This window comes from Lathyrus oleraceus, chromosome 6, assembly GCF_024323335.1.
Source record: "Lathyrus oleraceus cultivar Zhongwan6 chromosome 6, CAAS_Psat_ZW6_1.0, whole genome shotgun sequence".
Classification (NCBI taxonomy): Eukaryota; Viridiplantae; Streptophyta; class Magnoliopsida; order Fabales; family Fabaceae; genus Lathyrus; species Lathyrus oleraceus.
In genome coordinates, this window is record NC_066584.1 from 507,994,588 (window position 1) to 508,017,906 (window position 23,319).

The following is a 23,319-nucleotide window of genomic DNA, read 5'->3' on the forward strand; positions in this document are numbered from 1 at the left end:
ACACGAATTTTTTTTCTTTTCAGAATTAGCGAAATCATATATGGTTGGACTCGTCTTGACGTGTAGATCACGAATCCACTAATATTTTTCTCTAATTCATCATATATTTCAAGAATCGATCAAGAACACTTATGAACACCAAACTTTAATCTCTCATAACTCTCTCAATATTTGTCCGTTTTTCATGTTCTTTATATCAGAATTTCCAGCATGAATAGATCTACAAGTCTAGGCACATAAAAATAGGAATTAAGAGGTTCGAAAATGTGACCTCTTGAAGATCAACTTCTGGAAATGCACGATCCAAGGCTTGGCAAGCTTCAAATCTACTCCAGAATACTTGTTATGAAGATTGATGAAGAATTTGAGGCTTGGAACTGTGTAGATCTTGCTTAAATCTCAATTGCCATGGCTATGTTCTTGAGCTTCACCTGCACGATTCTGGTCCAATCTTGATGATCCAAGGCTTGATCTGTACTAAATCCACACCAGGGAACAAGAATATGCAAGAAAATTGGAAGGTTATGTGATGAAAATTTGAATTATGATTGAGAGAAAAAAATGGAGGGAAAAAGTTCTAGATCTAGAAATGGTGAAAATCCCCAAATTCTGTTATGATTATGTATATATATGCTGTACTAATCACACTGAAAATGTTAATTAGCAATGGTTAATGGTAATTAGCAAAAATAAGGTGTTTTGACAAAATTGGAAAATTGGTGGTGTGTGAAGCATGCATACGTGAACAGTGCCAATTGCATGGTTAAATCCACTTAAAAACTTCCAATTAACACAATGGCAATGGTGATTAGTTCCCATGATGCACCAATTTTGAATTTATGAATTTCCCTCCAAAATCTTCATGAATATGCAAATGACCATATAATGAATTTTCATGCCATGCCATGATAGATTTGGAAAGTTCATGTCATGAGAAGAATTTGGCAAAAAGAGCCACTCAATTTGGAGTTATGAGTCAAAAGATATGGCCTTTTGAAGTCCCATGCACACTTGACAATGATTGGATCATATCTCCTCAACCATTCATCATAAATTCATGATCTTGGACTTTTTGGAAATGGGAGAGAGAGATCTTCAACTTTCATGTTGGACAAAATTTCATTTGAAGCTTCTTTGATGATGTAAAATCAAGTTGAATTTGAACCAAAACCTTTCCATTTTTGGAAACTTTCAATTACAGGTCACTTTCTATTTTTGGCAACTTTTGATCTGACCTCAAGTTCTTCAAGATATGCATTTATAATGATGAATAAGCCTCTTTTGAACATGAATGAGATGTTGAAACTCATTTCTCCCCCTCCTAGCCCTCAGTTCTTGCACAGTTGACTTTTATGAGCCCTAGATGACTTGAACATGCACAGATGATTTTGAGCCTCAACCACTTGATGAAATGGCTCCAAAATGAAACCCTAGCTTGCACAAGCTCAATAAAATCACATGATGATCTTCATCTCAATAAAGACCTCATCTCCTTGAAAATCCCTGGTTGGAATAGAAGTCACTGATTAGGGTTGACCAGAGGTCAAAACCCTAATCCTAAGGAACATGATCATGAATAATGAACCCCTTGGTGATGATAGAACCATGATGATGGTGATATACTATTGCAAACAAGATAATGCTCAACCTCTTTGAAGAACCAAGAAAACCCTAATTGAAGCACAAATCCTCAGATGGATGGTGATCAATCCATGAGACCCTCAGGCTTGAATCTCTTGACCTCTCTATCTTCTGAGAAAGACTTTAGAGGATGACTTGTCTTATCACATGGTATGCAATATGAAAATACCTAATGCCCTAAAACATGAAATGCAAAATGCTAAGCTAGTCCCAAGAAGAGGAGGGCAAATTTTGAGGTGTTACAATGACAATGCCGTCAGCGAAGAAGTGGAAGCAATGTTGAAAAATACGATAAAAAATGCCACGTTTCTTTTTTCTGATTAAAATCGAAACATGGCATTTTGGAGGGAAATTTGTCATCTCATATTTTTCGACCTGACTATAAATGGCAAGAAAGAGTAAATGTGCCATGACGAAGCTATTGAACATGTCGAAACTTATACATGTGGCAAATGTGGTCGAAGCAGTGGTAGGTCGATGAACGTTGGTAGCATCTATGAACTTAGTGAAATTTTCAAATGTTATAAGTTGGTTATTTCGCTTATTTGAAAGAGCGGGAATGAGATTAGAACAGGTGATTACTCGAAAACACGTGGAGGCTAGTCGAAGATAACAACTGCATGGAAGTAAAACGTGTCGTGATTTGTTTAATCGACCATTTTAGGTAGTTATTTTAGGTTAGTATATAAGGGGACACATGTTTACGTTATATGAGCCCACAGTTGTACTCATATTTCTACATACTCGAAGTATCTGCATACTTGACAAACGAGTGAAGAAAATGTACGTATGCTTTCCATATTTATAAATTCCAAACAATTTTACATTCAAGCCTTTTTCTGCATTCATTTACATTTCAATCATTTATTATTTTATCTTTAGTTTTACATTTCGATTTCAGTTATCTTTGTATTCAAAATATTTTATATTCCAAGTATTGTCAAAATTCCACACTGTTATCTTCACATTGTATCTTCGATTTCAATTCGATTTCAATCATAACATGCTGTTCAAAGGTTTATATTCAAACAAGTATGTTTCAGGAGATTTTTGAGTTTGATCCCTTAAATATTAATAGAAACTTGTTTTGTTTACCAAATCTACTCGTAAATAACTGCAAAGCTCTATGCATGCGCCGAGTTCCTAATAAGTTGACATATATCATAGTTGGCTCGTCATGGACATTATGATATATTTTGAAGTGGGCAGAGAAGTGACGATGTCAAAAGTTACAGCAAAGGGTCTTCCTAAGATGCAATGGTATACACTTTTGCACATGACTACTAAGAACTATATATATATTATCCTGAAGTGTCTTCCTTCCTCGAAGGTAACTACAACTTCATGAATCCCCAAAAGTGGGCCTTATGTTGTTGAAATATTAGTGATAAGTTCCTTGCAATTGATGTTGCTTAGAAGTTTGGCTTTGAAGGAACTGCTGAAAAGGCTTGAAAGACAGAAAGATCTAGAAAGTGCTTCATAAGATAGGTGGAGGAACTAGAGTCTAAGGAGATAATACACTCAGAGAAGTTACTAAGATTGGATTGGCTCCAGCCATAGAGTAAGGTGGAACTTCTTGCGTGGGAGTGAGGACCAACACAATGACTTCTGCTTTGGCCACATTACGATGAACGACTATTCGAGCTGATTAGAAGCTACCATTATTGGTGAAAAGAGTTAACAAAGATTATATCAAGTGATAATATGATAGCAACGACACAACGAAAAGGTTTTGGCGAACTTTACGTGAAAATTCGTCAGAATCAGAAGACGATCCCCACATATGGTGCCACTATTCCGGTGTAGAACATAAAATTGATAACACATGAGTATGAGCTCTTCTAATGCGGTGATGCTAATCTCCAGTAACAGAGCGGGGGTGTGCTTGCAAGATTAGCCCTCCAACGATAACGCCTAAGTCAATGAAGTCTGAGAGGTGTAACTTGTAAGAATGAATTAAAAAATACATATTATAACGCATGAACGAATTTATATAGAATGAACAATTAAAATCACTCTCAATTGATCTGACGCGGAATGCGTAAGACTATCAAATTGGATATGATGGGTGATTGGTCTGAAATTTATATCTAGTATCTGACGAAGGTCTACGTGTTCATCACCCTTCATACAAGGGTATCCTAAATTGGGCCTTTGGTGTTGAGCTGTTTCTCTTTTCAATAAAAAACAATTTTAATTTTTTCTTTAAATATTGTTTAGTGTGCCATTCAGCATTGTAGTTGGAAGGTAGGCTTTCTCTTATCCGGACAAACTTTTTCTTAAACATTATTTAGTCTCTCATTCTTCATTATAAGTTGGCACGTTAGCTTTTTCATGCCAGACCAACCTAAAAGTTCAGTTATAAAATTAAGAAATCAAATAAAATAGAGGGACCATTTGCTATTAAATAAAAACATATACATAATTTATCAAATCCTTAATGCGTTTTTTCTAAGATAAGATTTGCAGTCTTTATTATTGGATAGTGAAAATTCAGTATGAAAAGTGGAGATCATATGCTGTTCTCTTGAAAGAAAGACAGATGTTAATGATCTATGTAAAAGAACTTAATGCTAACTAAAATAAGCATTAAAACATATTTGTTGCCACCCTTTTATGTATAGACTGAAACATCTGTTAGATCATGGAACCAAGAGTTTAAGAAACAAGTAGCTTTTGTAAAATATTTGTATATATTTGGAACCTCTGCAACTTCAAAAAATAATTGATGAAGCAGTAGGATAAATGATTTGACTATTTCTACAACTTTTCTCTTTGAGATTCATAGATAGCCTGTTGGAGATATCTTAAAGCTTTCTGGTAATTAAAAAAACCCATAAACCAGAAGTCGAAATCATCTACGGTGACTATTTCTATGTACTTTTCTGAAGGTTTCTTCCTATTTTGACTTTGGTTGACATGCTCTATCTTTTCATGTGGAATACAGACCTGAAATAGTAAGCAAATTAAGGTTAATTAAGGTTACATACTTACAAAGTGTGAAGAAAAGGTAAACGAAATTGAGAGCATTAACATGGACATTACAAAAGGTAAGAATATCACCTTATATTGGACTCTAATGAATTCTCCTTTTGGGGAAGCGATCTTGATGGATTTCTCACTGCAAAAAGCAACTTTGTGAGTGGATATGAAGAGGAGGCCAGCTATAGGACCTGATGTGGTTGATAAGTAACACTGTGATGCTTTCAATAGCTTCTCTCCATCTGTAACACTAAAGAGTTGCATAAACACTTTCTCTACTCCGCCAACCCGAAGAATTCTTGCTCCCAGCCTCAGTTTCCCTTTTACAGTATCTGTCATCTTAGTCAGAACTGAATTTAACTTACCTGTCAAAAAGAAAAAGGAGCATGATCAATAAAATTAAATTTGATTGATGAAATACATATTTGGTAATGAAGATGTGTCCTACCTTTCTTTGACTTTGTGATAGACTTGCAGTATTTTCCAGAAGAATCGGGCAAGAATCTCTTTGAGGACTTCCCAGCCGGATATGTTGAGCTGATAGAGATCCCATTAAGTAGCTCATGAAGAAATGAAGTATTCATTTTAGTGTTATATCTTGTTCTTGCCTTTGAGGATTTTGTTTCTAGGTTGTAAAAAAAGTTGAAGAGGTGTAGGAATTTGGTTGATGAATGAATGTATTCAAAATGAGTATATATATATATGGTTAAAAGGAAACAACTGAGCTTTTGTAGGATGAGTCAGCTAGGGATGATCATGAAGACTAAAGGAAAAAAAGAAATAAAAAAGTTGAAGATTGCATGTTTAGTTGTCTACAGAAAAAGAAGTTTATTTCTTTTAGAAATGGTAATAAAATGGAGTGATGAAAGGTTTCTGAGCTGGAATAAAGCCTTTGTGATGCTATACAATCAGGTAGATGGGAAAAAGAAGTTGAATGTTTAGGTGAAAAGAAAATAGCCAAATCATTCCTACATCATCCCAATGCCCCCACATGGAAAATAACATTTGATTGACCTAATTAGTGATTGAGCCTAATAACTTTTTCACCAATTGGGTTTTAATGCTTATTATGTGCAGATGAATGAATTTATAATGAAACAGAAGTGGTAGTTAAAGGGTGAAAGGAAGAATAGAATAGATATGATGACCACTGTAATGTTACTTAATTTGGAATAACCTTAATATTAAGAAACTGGGAGGACCATAAACATTGTGTCATAAACTGAGCTTGCTGACAAGGCAATATTGAAAATAGATTGGAAACTGAAATCTGGCGTCAGGCCGGCTATTAACATGTTGTGCTGACAGCGGACTTACCTTTTTTTCTATCTTTCCTCTAGAGAAATTAGAAAAGTTACCATTTAAGAAAGTTAGCATGCAAAAAACATCATGCATTTCCTCTTGAGAAGAATTTAGGATGAAGATTTGTGAGTGGTAAAAATGTATTTGTGGTTGGGGTGTTTGGTAGTTGTGTTCTTGTGGGATAGGTTGTGAAAATGAGTATTGGTTATAGTGGGTGATGAATGGTGTTTGTGGTTGGGTGTATGATGCTGAGGGAGTAAAATTTGAGTTTTATTGTTGGTTTTGTTATTGAGTGTTATAGGGGGTTGAGTTAAATGATGAGTATTGTTGATGGTAGTGTTGTCTAGGGGTATAAGGTTTTTATGTTGGGTTGAAAGGTTGTTGGGTGCTACATGTAGGTTGTTGGATGTTACATGTTTGCTGTTTGGTGTAAGTGTTGGTTGATAGTCAGGTGTGTTGGAAGTTTGAAGATGTGGATTTGTTACGAGGATCAAACAGGTATCAATTTTGTGATAGATGCAAATTGGACACAAATCTATACCAATCCATGTATTCCCTACTAGGTTTACATTCGTTGGGCATGAATCTCCTTGTAAGATAGTGTTGCGGCGATTTTGCAATTGTTGACTCTCATGTCTATAATGCTCTTTCCAATTTTGAAATTTCCATTGGTCTGACGTCTGACTTTGGTAGTACTCCTCCATGCATCTAGGTGGGCCCAAAATTTCTTTTTAAATCCCGAATTGGAGTTTAACCCTATCTGAATGATGCATTTCAACATAAGTGAAACATATTAAAAGTATTATTGAATTCCACATGTCACTTTCAGTTGGATCCTCATCTTCAAGTCCAAGATAGGGCCTCCATAGAAACTGTTACGTAGTAGTAAAAAGGATTAATTGAAAAAAATATAAATAAGCTTTAAATATTAGTAGTATAAGTCTTGAAGATAATACATTATCCACCTCAAAATGATCGAAGAACGTCCGATATCCAAGAGCATAATGATGAGGTTTTTTTTCTTCCGTAATTCATCCCATATGCGGACCACTTAAAAAAGAAATAGTTATTAAAAAATACCTCAAAAAAACATATCTAAAAAATATTTTTTTTATACGTACTTGATCGCATATGGAAACTGGAATGGATTGAGATTTGTTGGTGACAGTCTTGGCATTCTAGACCAACCCCAAGCTTGAAGTAAAACTCCACAACTAACAAAATTATGCATATTTTTTAGCGCATCTGTACAAATTTCTGTATAGATGCGATAAAATATCAGTGTCGCAACTATATCTACCTATTTTATTTACGTTTGCTAATAATGGTAAAAATTGAAGATGTATAATGTTACCATCAGTATCAAGAAATGATAAGTCTGTAAAAAGCAATAAAATATACATTCTAGTTTTCCAAAGTTTCACTTCCTCGGGGGAATTCTCGTCTAATTTCAAAGCATTGTAATGGTTTGTTAGCCATTTAATTTTAATTTTTTGCCCTTTTCTATCACTGTCCTCCAAAGGCACCCCCAATAGTTCTAGAATTCTCTCATATTCCACATTTGTGCGTCTAACTATTGTTAAACCATTCACATGCACACCTAAAAACATCTGTACATCCTCCATAGTGACTGTGCATTCACCGATTGGAAGATGAAATGTGTGGATTTCCGGTCTCTATCTTTCGCATAAGGCGAGAATAAATTTTATATTAATGTCGTATGAAGTTATATTTATAACGTGACCAAAGTCTGCTTGTATCAAATATGGACAGATCATCTCGCCGACCTCGACGTATGAATGTGAACGTGATTTGAAATTTCGTTCATTCTAAAAAGAAAAATTGAATGAAATACATATTAGAAGCAATATTAGAAATAAAGACATATACATAAAAAACAAAGACATATTAGAAGCAAACACTTACATATGCAATAATATTTGTTGGTGCCCCTCGATGGTCTTCTCCATACGTTAACAGAGACATGTTTTGTAGTAGAAATAATGTTATATGGTAAGAGTAGTAGAATAATTGTGCATGTTTATATTATAGTAGAAGAAGAAATTTATAGAAAAATTTATGAAGTGGTTGAGATAATTGTTGGTAGAAAAATTTAATATTATATGAATGGTGTTGGTGCGTATACATGCATGCTTGTACATGAGAATCTCTACATGCATGCAGAAGATTCGTGTTCGATAGTTCAATGGGCGGCAGCGTTGAATTCCATTGACAACTAGTCCTGTAATGGGCGGCAAAGTTACTTTTTTGACTGCCAGTCAGTCCTACTATGGGCGACATCGTGTTAATGCATTCCGCAACATGTATGTTGACCAGACATGCATTGGGCGGCAGAGTTGAATTCCACTGACATCCGGTCAAATAATGGGCGACACTGTATAATTGATATTTTTAACCATTTGACCATTTGACCAGCATGCGAAATAGTGTGAATAAAGACAAAAAAAGCTATCCTTTTATAAGTATCATTTTCTCAAATAACTTTACACCAACTCAAAATATTTTCATAACATTTGTGTGCATTAATTTCATAAAAAATTGTTATACCATGTCTCACGCTCAACAAAATATGGTTAATGCCCATCATACAGGAAATGTTATTTCATCTGATGAAGTGGGCTTGATCTTTGAAAATACTGAAAGTTGTCATTTCACGATTAGTAGAAGGTCATCATTCTAACATTTGAAAGAAAGGATAGAGATGAAGATTCAATCTAGATTTGTTTCACAAATTAGTTATAGGAATGCTGTTCATTTTGGGAACAATCAATTTAAATTTGTTCCATTGAAGGTTTGCAACGACGAAGATGTTGAAACGATGTTCGTGAATCATGAATTTTATGGGTTTCATTGCATTGATTTATATATAAGATTTTAACAATGTCAACAAACCCAAATATCACAGATAATCAATGCATCAAAAGATTTACCAAATATAAATCCAAACGAATATATTGAAGAAGAAGACGTTGAAGAAGAAAGTGAGGCACAAGTTGACCATTATTATACTACTTTATTTGAAGAAGGCGACCATGTTGATCCAGAAGAAGTTGATGACAATGAACAACACATTCCCGTTGGGAATGTATTCTGCCCATCTGCCCATATGACAAACAAATGCTTAAGTGCAAATCAATCATCCTTTGAATGTCCATGCATTCCTCGTCTTCCGACGGAGGGTGACATAGATGTGGGTAACCAATTTAAAAATAAAGCTGGTTGTATGCTTTCCATAAAGAAATATCACATGAAACACTATGTGGATTTTAAGGTGAAAAATTCTGATAAGAAGTGATATATAATATGTTGTAAAAATAATATGTGCAAGTTTCGTCTATTGGCGTCCTATAGAAAAAGAAATGACTTATGTGAGATAGGAATTATGAACCCCCACATAGTTTTTCAACAAATATCTTTAATTAGGATCATCGTAAACTTAGCTCTCACATAATGTGTCAACATTTAATGCCTTTTGTAGACAATAATCCTTCAATCAAGGTGAGTGTTTGTATCAGTAAAATTGTTTCTGAATACAAATTCACTTTGTCATATAGGAAAACATGGATTGCAAGGAATAAAGCAATTGAATAGGTGTATGGTAACTGGGAGAATTCATACAAAGAACTTCCACATTACTTGTTAGCACTTAAAAAATTTGTTCCCGGTACAATGGTAGAAATGGAAACACAACCCTTATATACAAATGACGACATTATTGTTGAAGGGAAACACATCTTCCATCGGCTATTCTGGGCATTCGACCATGCATAAGAGGCTTTGCATATTGCAAGTCTATACTTCAAATTGATGGAACCTGGTTATATGATAAGTACAAAGGGACACTACTTATGACGGTAACACAAGATGATAATAATAATACTTTCTTAGTTGCTTTTGCCCTTGTGGAAGGTGAGACGACTGAAGGTTGGGGGTTCTTTATACAGAACTTGAGAAGGCATGTTGCTCCTCAACCCGACCTATGCTTGATTTCAGACATGCATGCATCAATTGAAAGTGCATACAATAATCTAGATAATGGTTGGCATAGTATGCCATTTATGCATGTCTACTGTATCGGACACATTGTGCAAAATTTCATGAGAGAAATCAAGGACAGAAACCACAGAAAAAAAGTTATTAACATGGGTAAGTATCTATCTATTTGCTAACATTATATCTTATTTAATTATATATTATAACATTAACCCTTTTTTTAAAACATATAGGGTGTGCTTTAAACCAACAAACATTTCACTATTATCAGAATGAAATTTGCATGACTAATGGTGATTGATGACTTCTCGGCAAGTGTACCAATAATGTCGCAGTAATAAAAAGATCGAACCCACAAAGACCGTGTTCGAACAAGTAAACAATTATGCAATGTAAAGGAAAAACAGTACATGGGAGTTTCCGGGTTCTTATACGAAAAACAAATAACAAGTTTGAAACAGAAGTAATAAATACAGTTAGGATGTGCATTAGAATCCCCTTATCCTCTATTGTTAATGTATGATACCTTGTATGAATGGTCTTATCCTTATAATTTCACGACGAATTAATAAAACCATTATAGGCAGCCCCCCCACGAAATAACTCACTAACCACTACTCAGAGTTTTCTATCCCTAGTCCACCAACGTAAGCAGAGTTAGACGATGTATAGAACGTTAATTCCATATGCCACTACTCAGGATCTCCTATCCCTATTCAACTAGTGTAAGTAGAACAATTTCCCTAGGTCCAACTGTTTACTGTGAAAATTGGTAAACAATCGCTGGTCCTCCCTAAGCCTTAAAACTAAGGGTTACTTGCAGGATCGACCAGTTGATCCTAAGACATGTGCTAATGTAACAGGGTAACTCGTTCAATTCGACGGACTATTAACTTTGTGAGAAACGGCTTCTGACAAAATATTGAACAAGAAAAGGTTTTCCACACGAAATGATGATGCTATAGACTATGGGTGACTCGTGACGGACAACACTATAACATTCAAAAGACATACACAACGAGCACGCTTTTGGTGAATTCTATTATCGTAATAGAATTAGTGTCGACAGCATAGACGACAACATAAAAGGATAATTCAAACGTAAAAGAAATTAAAATAAAGTGTTCAACAAGAACAATTGAAAAATAAGGAAGTTGCATTGAAGTAAATGTGGTGATTCACATACATAGCACTCTTGAAAACTCTTGCTTCCTCGCGCTGGGAATGTGAAGTTTTTTACAAGTGATTTTGGTACAAAGTGAACACCCCGGAGTCCTCTGTGGGATCCCCTATTTATAATGAACTAAAGAGACTGTCTACAGGCAAAACTACCCCAAAAATAACTGTTTGTAGATAGACGTCGTGCTACACGATCTAAAAACTGCTCTGTATATTTGGCGCTCGTTCTCCTTGTAACCGCTAGTCATTTTGAATTTCAAACTTATCCCGCTCAGGTACTGATGTCGACACCATCCCCTATGTGTCCGATACAATCAAGAACTTCTTAAGTCCTAATCTCTGGTTTAGTCGACAGAACGGATTTCGACCCAACTTGCTTCTTCCGTGAATTTCATCTTCTAGTAACCTGTGGTTTTCCCAGCTCTTGCTTATCTTGGACTCAGCTTTTCTTTCAAACATCCCCTTGGTGAGGTATAATCCTTAAATCCATAAGGCGTTTTCATTAATTACGCCTTCAACATGCCTCACTAATTTCTTGTGGTAACAAAATGCCCCCCAGAGATGCCATTTCCGAATGTCGACTTTTTATGAGATAATGGCATCTTTGAGATGTCGAATTGCTCTTTACCGTTTCCACTTCTACTTGGTGGTGCAACTGTTTGTCCCACGCTGCTGACGTCATCTTATCATGACAAACATCTCCTTTTTCTCCCGAGACTCACAAAATCACGTCTCCATCACTTCACGTCTTTATGACAGAAACGTGTCTCCATCCACGATTGCCCATTCGCCTCCACGTGTCTGCAGATGTGGGAACATGGGTACATATATCAGAAAAAAGAAAATCAAACTTCCATTTTTCCTTTTCCTAGGGTTTAAACTCTTATAAAACCCATGTTTCTTCTTCTTCTTTCCTTTTTTCGCTCTTCATCTTTTCCCTCTGCTTCAGTAAACGAAAACGAACAAAACTCCTTTCTTCTTCAAACCTTCAACTTCTTCCATGGCCAGCTCAAGCAAAAACAAAACACTCCCCTCCGCTGCGAAGCTCATGCAACTACTCACCATTGATGGCAAGGAATATGTTCCTGAACCTCCTTTCGCTGAAGAAAAAGCCAAAATCTGGCATTCTCAAGTATTAATCCCTTTCTCCCTATCTGACAAACCTCTAGCATTCTTAGGTCCACTCCCAGAGAATCGTCAACCTGAGATAACTAAGAAAAATTCCTTTTCCCTACCAGTCATCTTTCTAAACCACTAGTTTCTTCTCAAAAACCTTTCTCCCTCCATTATGTCGAAAGGAGTTTTAGAACTGCTCCTCCCAAGAACTGTCCTAAGTTTTGCGCTTGGATGGATCGTTTAGAGGCAGAGAAAATCGACCACTGGAAACGAATAGGTATATATACCCTTTTGTATATTGCCCGCTGTGGCCCCCCCTCAATCCTGTGGCATGTTGCTGGCTGCCCTCCAATTCTGGGAAAGTTCGACCAACTCCTTTCATACAAAGTGTGGCATGATTACGCCGACGCTTTTAGATATTGCTGCCATTACAGGCCTAAAACCGACCGGCGAAGTCTTCGACTGCGAAGCTGTAGCACCAGTCTCTCTAAGGTTTGACGTTGGTGATTCTCGCAAACTGACATACAATAACTTCATTGATCATCATGCTACCTCTTCGGGCCCTGTAACCACTAAAGAACATGTAGCCTTTCTAACTCTTTGGTTGTCTCGCTTTGTGTTTTGCTCTAGATCAATGCAGATAGCTAAACACTTTGCTCTCCTGGCGACTCAGTTACACCAAGAGCGTGACATTGCTCTTGGCCAATTAATACTGGCATCTCTTTACGATTCTTTAACTGAGGTCGTCTGCCAAATCAAACTCCTTGACCCTGAGAACTCAAAAAAGAAGAATGTCTTGGCTCACGGTCCTTTCTGGTTCCTACAATTGTGGCTCAACGCCACTTTTTCTAAAGATATAACGTCTCATGGGATGAGAAGGGTCGCGTGTCCCCTAGAAGAGCAACACCTTCTTTGGAAGTGACTGATCCCTTTGACCCCCATCGACAAAACCTTTCCTGATGTCAAGGTGTTTCGCCTTTTGTTTGACATCATGTTAACTCGTGTCGACTTTCACCCCTCTATGGCTCCTTTCAGTAGTCGAATTGAAGGTCCTGAATGGCTCACCAAGGCTTTCCCTCCGACTGAAGATGAACACAAGAATGAAACTTTTGTTATCTGGAGACGCTTTCTGGTCCCCCAGTTTCTATCGGCTGTACTATCCGGTGTCAACCCTGGACTAGTTGCTTACCAACCCAACTTGGTAGCCAGACAATTTGGACTTTGTCAGTTTGTTCCCAAGTCCCTGTTTCCTTCTCTCGACATACTCACAAACATCCTTTGTGATAAGCCCTGGAATATGGTCAAAGAAGATGTTGAGGTCCTTTGGGCAAAACGACCAAGGCTCCATTCTATCCCGTTTCAACCAGCCTTCCTCTGTACCAAAAAATTTGATGATTGGTGGCAATCATATTTTTCTGCTTACGTTGGCGCTCCTGAGGCCAAATTATCTGAACTAACTCAAGCTCTTGTCCATTTGCAGGCGAAATCGACCAAGTGTAAGGCTCTCCATATCAAACAAATTCAAGCTTTCCAGAAATATTTTCGAGTTGTGTATCGACCTGATAATCTTCGTCGGACCATTTCTGAGGCCGCTGCCGAATTAAAGGAGAAGGTAACCGACAAGATCCCAAAGCTTAAAATCTCTGGTTACGCGAAAGACAAGTATCTTTACGCCCTTCATTTCGGAAACATCAGATTCCCTCCTTTGCCATCTAGCCCATTGGCTTTGGCCTTCGACTCTTCAATTCCAGATTGGTATTATTGTCCCTTTTCAGACGTGCAAAATGCTTATAAGAAAAAGGCCGACATAGTGGTATCGACGAAGCATTATCTACCCAACTACTCAGGGCCAATTCATATTGATCCTCAATATATTAGAGTGTGCGATACCACACAAATTGGTAACACTTTTCTGGAAAGCTGACACCTCTTTTTATTTGGATTCTGTCGCTTACTTGATTTTCCATGTTTTCTTTACAGCAATCCCCATAGACCCTGTGGATCACGCTTCTGTCGATGAACCTATCATTTCGACAGAAAAGACTCAGGTTCAAATCTGGCTGATTTGTCGTTTTCTCTTACTTTGATATATATTCTTAACTGGCATTTCCACTCTTGCAGGCTACTCCTGAGAAGTCCTCTGATGATGATGAGCAACCCATTTCCCAAGTTTTGAAAAAATCCAGTTCTTCGGTATGCAACTATATGTAGCAATCTCATTCAACCCTGTGATTTCTCTAAGAAAAACAATACATGGCCTCTAACCTTTTACCTATGCGCAGGGTCAACCACGTTCGACAGATCTACCTGTCCCTTCTCCTCAGTCCAAGAAATCCAAAAAACATAAGCGTTCTGCTTCCACAGGACCTGAGGTATTTCTTGTCGGCTTGTCCGATCTTCTGACTAGAATATCTGCTTATAACCTCTCTTCCTGTCTTCAGCCGACTCAACCATCTCCTCAACAATCCCACAAATCCAAAGGCCACCAGGGCCATAAAAGGAAGAAGCATGATTCTCCCTCTAAGGGTGGTGAAGCAAAAAAGAAAAAAATAACACAAAGTGCTCACTACAGAGGCTCCTTCTTCTCTAGACGCTGACACCATTGTGGTCGACACGTCTATCCTCAATAAGGTCCCTGATCCAGCTGTGGGGACTTCGAAGCCGACTAACATCCCTGCTGCTGCTATCTTGGAGGAAGGGAATCCGGACATTGTTCTTCCTACACCGACACAGGTAATCACTTGTTTTACTATCTTTTTCCTAAATTGCTGGACTTTTCTTACAAACATTCTTTTGCTCTAAAACAGGCTGATGCTTCTAGTGAGCAACCTCACCATGTTGTTGACTATACTCCCCTGTCGACAACTTCTTCTCCATCTCACCAAGCAACCTCTGTCGACAATGCTGGTGAGTTCACTGACTCCCCTATCCAGACTAGTGATAGTGATTCTGGTTCAGTCACTAGCCCTGCCACCCACACGGATTCCAGTTCGACTAGTTCTGATTCTAGTCTTTCTTCAGCTTTCTTGACTTTGCAGGATTCAAGGGGACAAGGAAATGTTGGCATCACAAAAATCCAGCTTCCTCAAACTGCTCCTCTACCAACTACTTCCCCTTCATCTTCCCAGGCGCTGGCAATAAAGCCTTCTGCTCTAGAAGCAATTGCTAGGCTTTGTAGCCTAGTAAGATCACGTGATGCTTCTTTAGATTTTGAGCAGTTTCACCAACTCCATTCTGAGAAGATGGGTCCTGAAGCGACAAAAGTCAAAGCTCTGATGGACAGGGTTCGTTTCTATGCCTTGAATCCGGATCTATCCCATGTGCTTCTGAGTGAACCTACTGTCGGCCTAGAACTCTTGCATGTGCTTGCCCAACTCAAGGTGCTTCACCTTTCTGAGTATGCTAAGTGTGTGATGGCCACATTTGAAAAACTTCTGGTTCCCATGCTGCGTCATCTCGACAACGTTAGGGAAAATGAACACCAGATTGTAACTACAGAGGCCTTTGTGAAGGAGAAATGGGAGCTGGTGATAAAATCCGATGAAGAAGTCACCAAAATGCTGGGAATGATTGAGAAGAAGAAGAAGGAATTGGCCTCCAAACAAACAAGAGCTGTTGAGATACGCCTCCAAATTGATGACCTTCGGCGTCAAAATGCTGCTCTGGACAGTGAATCGGGGTCAATTACTGAGGAAGAATCCCGCATTGTCGACAAGGTTGTGAAGCCGGCTCAAGATACTGTCGAGCAAACCACCACAGATGCCTTGGCCGTAGCTGAAGAACTTTCCAACGTTGAAAAGAAACTTGAACAGCTTAGGGTCCAGGCCGACAACTTTGAACCTCAACCTCTGCACTACAATCTTGAGCTTCAATCATTTCAGTCTAGATTCGGCAAATTTTAGCCGTTTTTATTTTTGATGTAATATTTGAACAATGGCTTTTGCCAACTTTTATGCCACTACTTTATTTCCCAGCACTGTGTATGTTTAATTTTTTGTGCTTTTGTAGCTGGTTTCAAACATAGTTTTCTCCAACCTAATTTATTCGACAGCCATTTAGCCTGTCGAAATCTTGACCTCTTGAAGGAGAGGCCTATACTTTTTCAAGTATTTTCCATTTACCCTCAAGATTCGTCTATCTGGTGCGAACTCTTCGACCTCGTAGGCGTTATTAGAAAAAACCTGCAAAATCTTACACGGTCCTTCCCAATTTGGGGACCATTTTCCCAAGACTCTGTCATTTTTATCCATAGGCAAGATCACTCTCCAAACTAAATCGTTGACAGCAAACATTTTGCTCTTCACCTTCTTATTGTAGGCTCTAGCGACTTTTTCTTTCTGCCTTTGTAATGAATCCAAGGCTAACATTCTTTCCTCATCTAACTCGACCAGTTCGTCTGCCATCATGCTCCAATAATCTTCAGAAGGTATTTCATGTTGCCTCTGGATTCTGACTGCATGAACCTGAATCTCTACTGGTAACACTGCATCGTGCCCATATACCAGTCGAAATAACCTTACACGGTTCTTCCCAATTTGGGGACCATTTGCCCAAGACTCTGTCATTTTTATCCATAGGCAAGATCACTCTCCAAACTAAATCGTTGACAGCAAATATTTTGCCCTTCACCTTCTTATTGTAGGCTCTAGCGAATTTTTCTTTCTGCCTTTGTAATGAATCCAAGGCTAACATTCTTTCCTCATCTAACTCGACCAGTTCGTCTGCCATCATGCTCCAATAATCTTCAGAAGGTATTTCATGTTGCCTCTAGATTCTGACTGCATGAACCTGAATCTCTACTGGTAACACTGCATCATGCCCATATACCAGTCGAAATGGAGTTGTTCCGGTTGCTTCTTTTGGCGATGTTCGACATGCCCACAAAGCTTTATCTAACGTCTTATGCCAACTTCTTAGCTTCTTGCCTACATGTTTCTTTATTAGGATAATGATCACTTTATTGGCCGCTTCGACTTGGCCATTTGCCTGTGCGTAATATGGGGTAGAAGTCAGTAATTTGATTCCAATCTCTTTTGTAAAACCTTGCATCTTTCGACCAGTAAAAACTGACCCTTGGTCGGTTGTAATTGTTTCTGGGATACCAAATCTACATATGATGTGACTTTGGACAAAGTCTATCACAACCTCTTGATCCACATTTGTCAATGCTACGACTTCGACCCATTTTGTGAAATAGTCGATACCGACCAAAACATACCTTTGCTGTTTCGACGAAGCTGGTTTTATTTCTCCAATCACATCCAATGCCCACCCTCGAAAAGGTCAGGGCTTCACAATTGTATGCAACTCGCTTGCAGGCACATGCTGTATGCCCCCATGCAATTGGCATTCATGACAACTTTTAGCAAATTCAATGCAATCTTTCAACATTGAAGGCCAATAAACTCCTGAGCGCATCAAAAGCCATTTCATCTTCAGTCCCGCTTGATGCGCCCCACACGCTCCACTATGTACACTCGACACAGCCACATATGCCTCACTTTCTCCAAGGCACTTTAGCAAAACTCCTTCAGCTGTCTTTTTGAACAATTCATCATTCACCAGGACATAGCCGAGGGCCCTATATTTTACCTTTCTATCTGTCGACCCTATAGGATTACGTAAATAATCGACTAACAGCTTGCGCCAATCATTTTCTCCCCCGTTGTCGACGGTCAGAATTTCAAAATGATATCTATCTACAACTCCTAACTTTATAATCGACAAATCTGATGGTGATAACAATGTCGCTCGTACCTTTTCTCTTACTTGAACCTCTTCTTCATTCTGGTCTTTCGACGCTTTATACCCTGAAGCCTCCTGTGCCAAATCGTTTGCTCTCTGATTCTCTTTCCGGGGTATATGTTGGAGGCTTACTTGCTCAAACCTCTTGAGTAGTCGGATGGTAATCACAAAATACATGATTAAATTTTCTTTGACACACCTGTATTCTTTTGATACCTGTTTAATTACTAACTCAGAGTCTCCCATAATTTCGACATTCCTTGCCCCCAATTCCAATAGAAGTTCAAGTCATGTGATCAAAGATTCATATTCTGCTTCATTGTTTGTGCATACTCCTTCAATTCTGTATTTGAACTCTGCTGGAATTCCATCTGGAGAGATTATGACTCCCCCAATCCCAGATCCGTTCTTATGTCTTAAACCGTCGAAGTACAATCTCCATGGTACTATGTCTACATAATTTTGAGCCATTTCGACCATTGAATGATCGACAAGGAAATCTGCCACCACTTGCCCTTTCATCGCTTTTAAGGGCACGTACGTCAGAGAATACTCAGTTAACGCCAAAGCCCATTTACCAATTCGACTATGCAAAATTGGTTTAGACAACATGTGCTTAATAATATCAAAGTGAGAAGATACATACACATCAACGGGCTTAATATATTGTTTTAGTTTCATACAAGAAAAATACAGGCATAGACATAGTTTCTCTATATCACTATACCTAGTTTCAGGATCATTAAGCATTCAACTAAGGTAATACACAGGTCTTTCGACACTTTTTCCATCCTCTTGGACTAACATACTTCCTATAGTCGATTCTGAAGCTGCAATATACAACCTCATTGGCTTATTCCTAACAGGAGGGGCCAGTACTGAAGGCTTAGTCAAATATTCTTTAATTTTGTCGAAAGCCTCTTGGTGCTCTTCTTGCCACTTAAAATCCTCATTCTTCAGTCGAAGGAGTGGTGAAAAAGCTTTAGTTTTACCACTTAAATTGGATATAAATCTTCTAAGAAAATTTATCTTGCCCAACAAAGATTGCAGTTCCTTTTTGGTCGACGGAGGCTTGACGTCCATAATGGCTTTTGTTTTGCTTTGGTTTACTTCAATAGCTTTTTTATGCACCACAAAGCCAAGGAAATCACCCGCCTGCACACAAAAAGCACACTTTAATGGATTCATTTTCAATCCATATTTTCTCATCCTTACAAAGGCCTTTCGGAGATGTTCGACATGAGTAAGTCGACAATTTGATTTTATCACGATATCATCAATGTATATTTGCATGAAATCTTCAATAAAATCATGGAACACTGAGTTCATTACCCTCTGATATGTCGCTCCGGCATTTTTCAGGCCGAATGGCATGACAACCCACTCATATGCACCTAAGGCTCCTGGGCATCGAAACGCCGTCTTCGGCACATTTTCATCTTAGATTTTAACTCTTTGTCGATGTTGGCGCTGATGTATGTTGGCCTCTTGTCGCCATTTTCTCCAAGGTTGACTTCTTCTAAGGGGTCTTGTGGTCACATCTTTTCTGGCGCCTTTGGATCTTTTTCAAACCCTAAAGGTTCATCGTAGTAAATGCAGTCTAAACGTTGCATGTTGACGTTTCCTTTAGTCACAGCTGACTTATCTGGAGGCTCTGGCTCAATAGCCAAAATATCTTCATTCTTTAAAACATAGGCTTCGACAACCATGTTTTCTTCAGCCTCTAGGGCCGATTTTATTTTGTTCTCGGCAACGTATGCCGAAATCCTCTTTAGAGCTTCTAGCTCAGACATCATCAGTGACATCCCCCCAGCCCGTCGGTCGGATTTCTGCATAAGGTGGTTCCTCTAAACGTTCCACATCCCAAATGAAGCCATGAGTTTCATGCAAAGTTAGAGAAACAAAAGCTTTACTCAGATTAGAATACACATCCTCAGCTGGTAAACAAGGACAAATGTTAGCCAACTTTCTCTCGAATTCCTTCTTGCCGACATTGTTCACGTTAGCCATGAAATAGCCTTGATCAGCTTCAATGTTTTCGACCACTCCATCTTCTCTCCAAATTACCAATCTCTGATGTGCTGAAGATGGTACAGCTCCCACACCATGGAGCTATTCTCTGCCGACTAGCAAATTGTAACTTGGCTTGGCATCTATTACCATGAACAATTTCGCCCTAGTGATTGAGCCGACAGTGACGTTCACCATGATCACACCCATGATGCTTTTTGTTTTGCCCCCGTAGTCAGATAAGACTACGTTGTTGGATCTAACATCAGTATCATACTTGCCAATTTTCTTCAAAATATGGTGTGACATGATGTTAACAGTAGCGCCACAATCTACCAACACTTTGTTGATAGTCACACCTTCCACTTTAGCCCTAATCAACAAAGGTTTCAGATGACTCTTCATAGTCATTGTGGGCTTCTCAAAAATTGCTTCTTGGCTCTCAACAGAACCATCATTCAGCACAAAGTAACATCTTGGCTTATGTAACGCCATTTCTTCAGCATCGGCTTCGTCTATCGAATCCTTTACCTCAGTAACACAATTGTATTCTTCTGGTAGAATTGACACCACGCTGACTAAGATATCCAAACTTGCTTCTGATTCTGAATTGAAGTCATCAGTAACCTAATCAGAACATTTTTCACTTGGTCGACAGACATACTCCCTGATCCGTTCTTTAGCTGCAGTGTCGACCCTCACAACAACTCTCTTTCCAGAATCAACCCCATTAGCCATGCCTTTTCCATCCATTTCCCTAGCAGCCTCTCTTTCAACCTGCTCATGACGTTGAAAACGTCTTCATTGAGTTCTGGACATGGGGTTCTTCCCCAAATAATTTTCAGAAACATGAGTCATTTTCTCAGACTTGAACTCACGCCTGTAGTTGATTGCTAAACCTCCTCTGGCAGCAGCAACACCTTGTAGGGTTTCTAGTTTTCCCTGAGGCTTGATCCAGGTGCCTCTAGGAGCACTTGCCGATGGTACGAAGCTCCTAGGTTTTGCTTGAGCATTTTTCACAGCTTTCCTTGGGATTCTTTCATTCTGGTGGGCTCTGTTCAACCCACTTCCTTTGCTTTTTCCCAATTGTAGCTTTTGGAAATTTTCAGCAGCAACTTTGTCGATGACAACGCTACATCTAGGGCATAAGCAGACTTGTGAACCCTTATTCTTCCAGCGATACAGGAAATCTACCAAGTCTTCATCAGCCCTTGGATAGACTTCAGCTATGTCGACATCTGGGCTTTCGTCAGTTTCCTCTAACATGTCAGCCTCATCGTATTCAGAGATCTCGACCATGTTGATCTTGACTGGCTCAACGAATAGAGCTTCCTCCTGGTGGAGAGGGTCAGCGTCGATCTTCATTTTGCGGCCAACAAATTTCAGCCTGCCTTCTTGAATTGCTTTCTGAACCAGATCCCTGAAAAGATAACAATTAGAGGTATTATGACCAAGATAATTATGATACTTACAAAATCCTCTTTTCTGTCTTTGTTCTAATGGTGGTATTTTAGTACCAGGTGGCACCACCATTTGACCATCTTTAACTAACAAATCAAAAATTTCCTCACACTTTGTCACATCAAATGTATACGTTTTTGAAGGGAATTTTGGATTGTTTTCGACAGGATTTTTCCCTTGTGCAGGAAGTAATAACCGACACTCATAAGCAGATCCTGGCTTTAACTCAGCCACGTCAATTTCTAATTCTGTCGATGAGGCATAATCAGCCTCATAGATTGGATCTATCGCATCATAATCGACGAAAGCTATTTTTTCCTTCTTAGCCTTACTGTGTCTAACCTTTTCTAACCTTAGCCGTTCGAGATGTCGAACTCTATCAGCCAATTGTGACATACTCTTTACAAAGGTTGGGTCTATTTTCTTCCTAATGGAATAATCTAACCCCCCAGCAGCCATTTGAACAAGTTCATGTTCCGGTACTTGCGTAAAGCACCTGACCTTTAATGATCTAAATCTATTCAGATAATCGTCAATACTCTCAGCAAACCTTCTCTTAATGCTAGACAATTCTGCCAAACTGATTTTGGAGTGCCCTTCGTAAAACTGTTCATGGAACTTCTTTTCTAACTTGGTCCACGAATCAATCGAATTTGGGGCCAAAGAAGTGAACCATGTGAAAGCATCCTTAGTCAAAGAAGAAGGGAAATTTTTTACTCTCAAACACTCATTATGAGCCAAATCTTCCGACTCGGTTAAATATATGGCAATATGTTCTATTGTCGACTCACCAGATTCTCCCCCAAACTTAGTGTATTTAGGCACCTTCGTTCCTCTAGGTGTCTCGGTTTGGAGAATAAATTCAGCCAATGGGGAAGCATATAGTGGCCTTTGCAATGTGGCACTCATACCATTCCTAGCCATAATTCTTTCGACAATAGTTGTCAAATTATTTTCCATTGCTAAGTCTTCTTGCCGATGTTGATTGACAATTTGATCAGCATCCTGATGTCGGTTAACTAACACCATCTGGTTACGTCTTGCTACTCCTGACTCAACGCCTTGATTTTGTTGGGGTCTAAGGATTTGTCCCTCATGGACTGTCTCATCTTCTGCTGGCCCTATCTCTACTTGAACAGGAATGGTTTGCCTAACCACTTGTGCCATCTATCGAGCCGGTGCCCCTAGGAAGTTACACAAGCGTGTCAATTGATTAGCCACCTGCCTATTTGTTTCAGCATATTCCTGTATCACAGGATTAAAAACTGTACCCATATGATTAGTTAACATATTAACCAACTTGTGATTACTATCATCCATTTGCTGCCTCAACGCCGCTATTGAAGTATTCGACATCGACATGGTTCAATTCTGAGTATTATTCCTATTCTGAGCATTTCCCCCTTGCGCTAATCTCTGTAAGGAGGGACTCGTATTTTGAGCATTGTATGAAAACAATGTTGCACTTGATGTTGACTGATATCCTGACATTAAGGAATACGGCATTCCATAAAGAAGATCTATGGTCCCAAAGTGAGGCACATAAGGTCTGAAAGTTGTTATCGTTGATCCTGAACCTCCCGGTGGAGGTAAAGGAATTTATGCTCCAACCGCACCTGTAGTCGACATCGTTGAGGCTGCACTTGTCAACGGAGGCAAAGTTGCAACCTGTGAAATTACTGTTTCTGTAGTGGATAAAGTCCCTTGTGGCACTTCATCCGTATTGGAGTTTGACATTTTCACAGTTTCTTGTGGTCTACTATATAGTTTGCCACTTCTAAGTTTCATGCAATTGCGTAACTACACTAGCACTGGTCACACTGGGCGTGCCATTTTGTTTACTGTGGAAATTGGTAAACAATCGCTGGT

The 23,319-nt window shown here is 38.8% G+C and overlaps 1 protein-coding gene across 2 annotated transcripts in view; it reads right to left on the reverse strand.

Moving 5' to 3' along the window:
- Nucleotides 1-4,086: 4,086 nt before the first annotated feature.
- LOC127091369 (GEM-like protein 4) overlaps nucleotides 4,087-23,319 on the reverse strand; it is a 40,337-nt gene continuing 21,104 nt past the window's right edge. The window contains exons 1-3 of one of the 2 annotated variants that reach the window (XM_051029992.1): nucleotides 5,072-5,742; nucleotides 4,705-4,988; nucleotides 4,087-4,590 (exon numbers count right to left, since the gene is read on the reverse strand). In XM_051029992.1, the coding sequence (XP_050885949.1) occupies nucleotides 4,402-4,590; nucleotides 4,705-4,988; nucleotides 5,072-5,207 (609 nt within the window). In that variant the 5' untranslated portion in view covers nucleotides 5,208-5,742 and the 3' untranslated portion in view covers nucleotides 4,087-4,401. Of the gene's footprint in view, nucleotides 4,591-4,704; nucleotides 4,989-5,071; nucleotides 5,743-23,319 lie in introns of those variants that run through there. The other variant, XM_051029994.1, reaches the window with a different exon arrangement.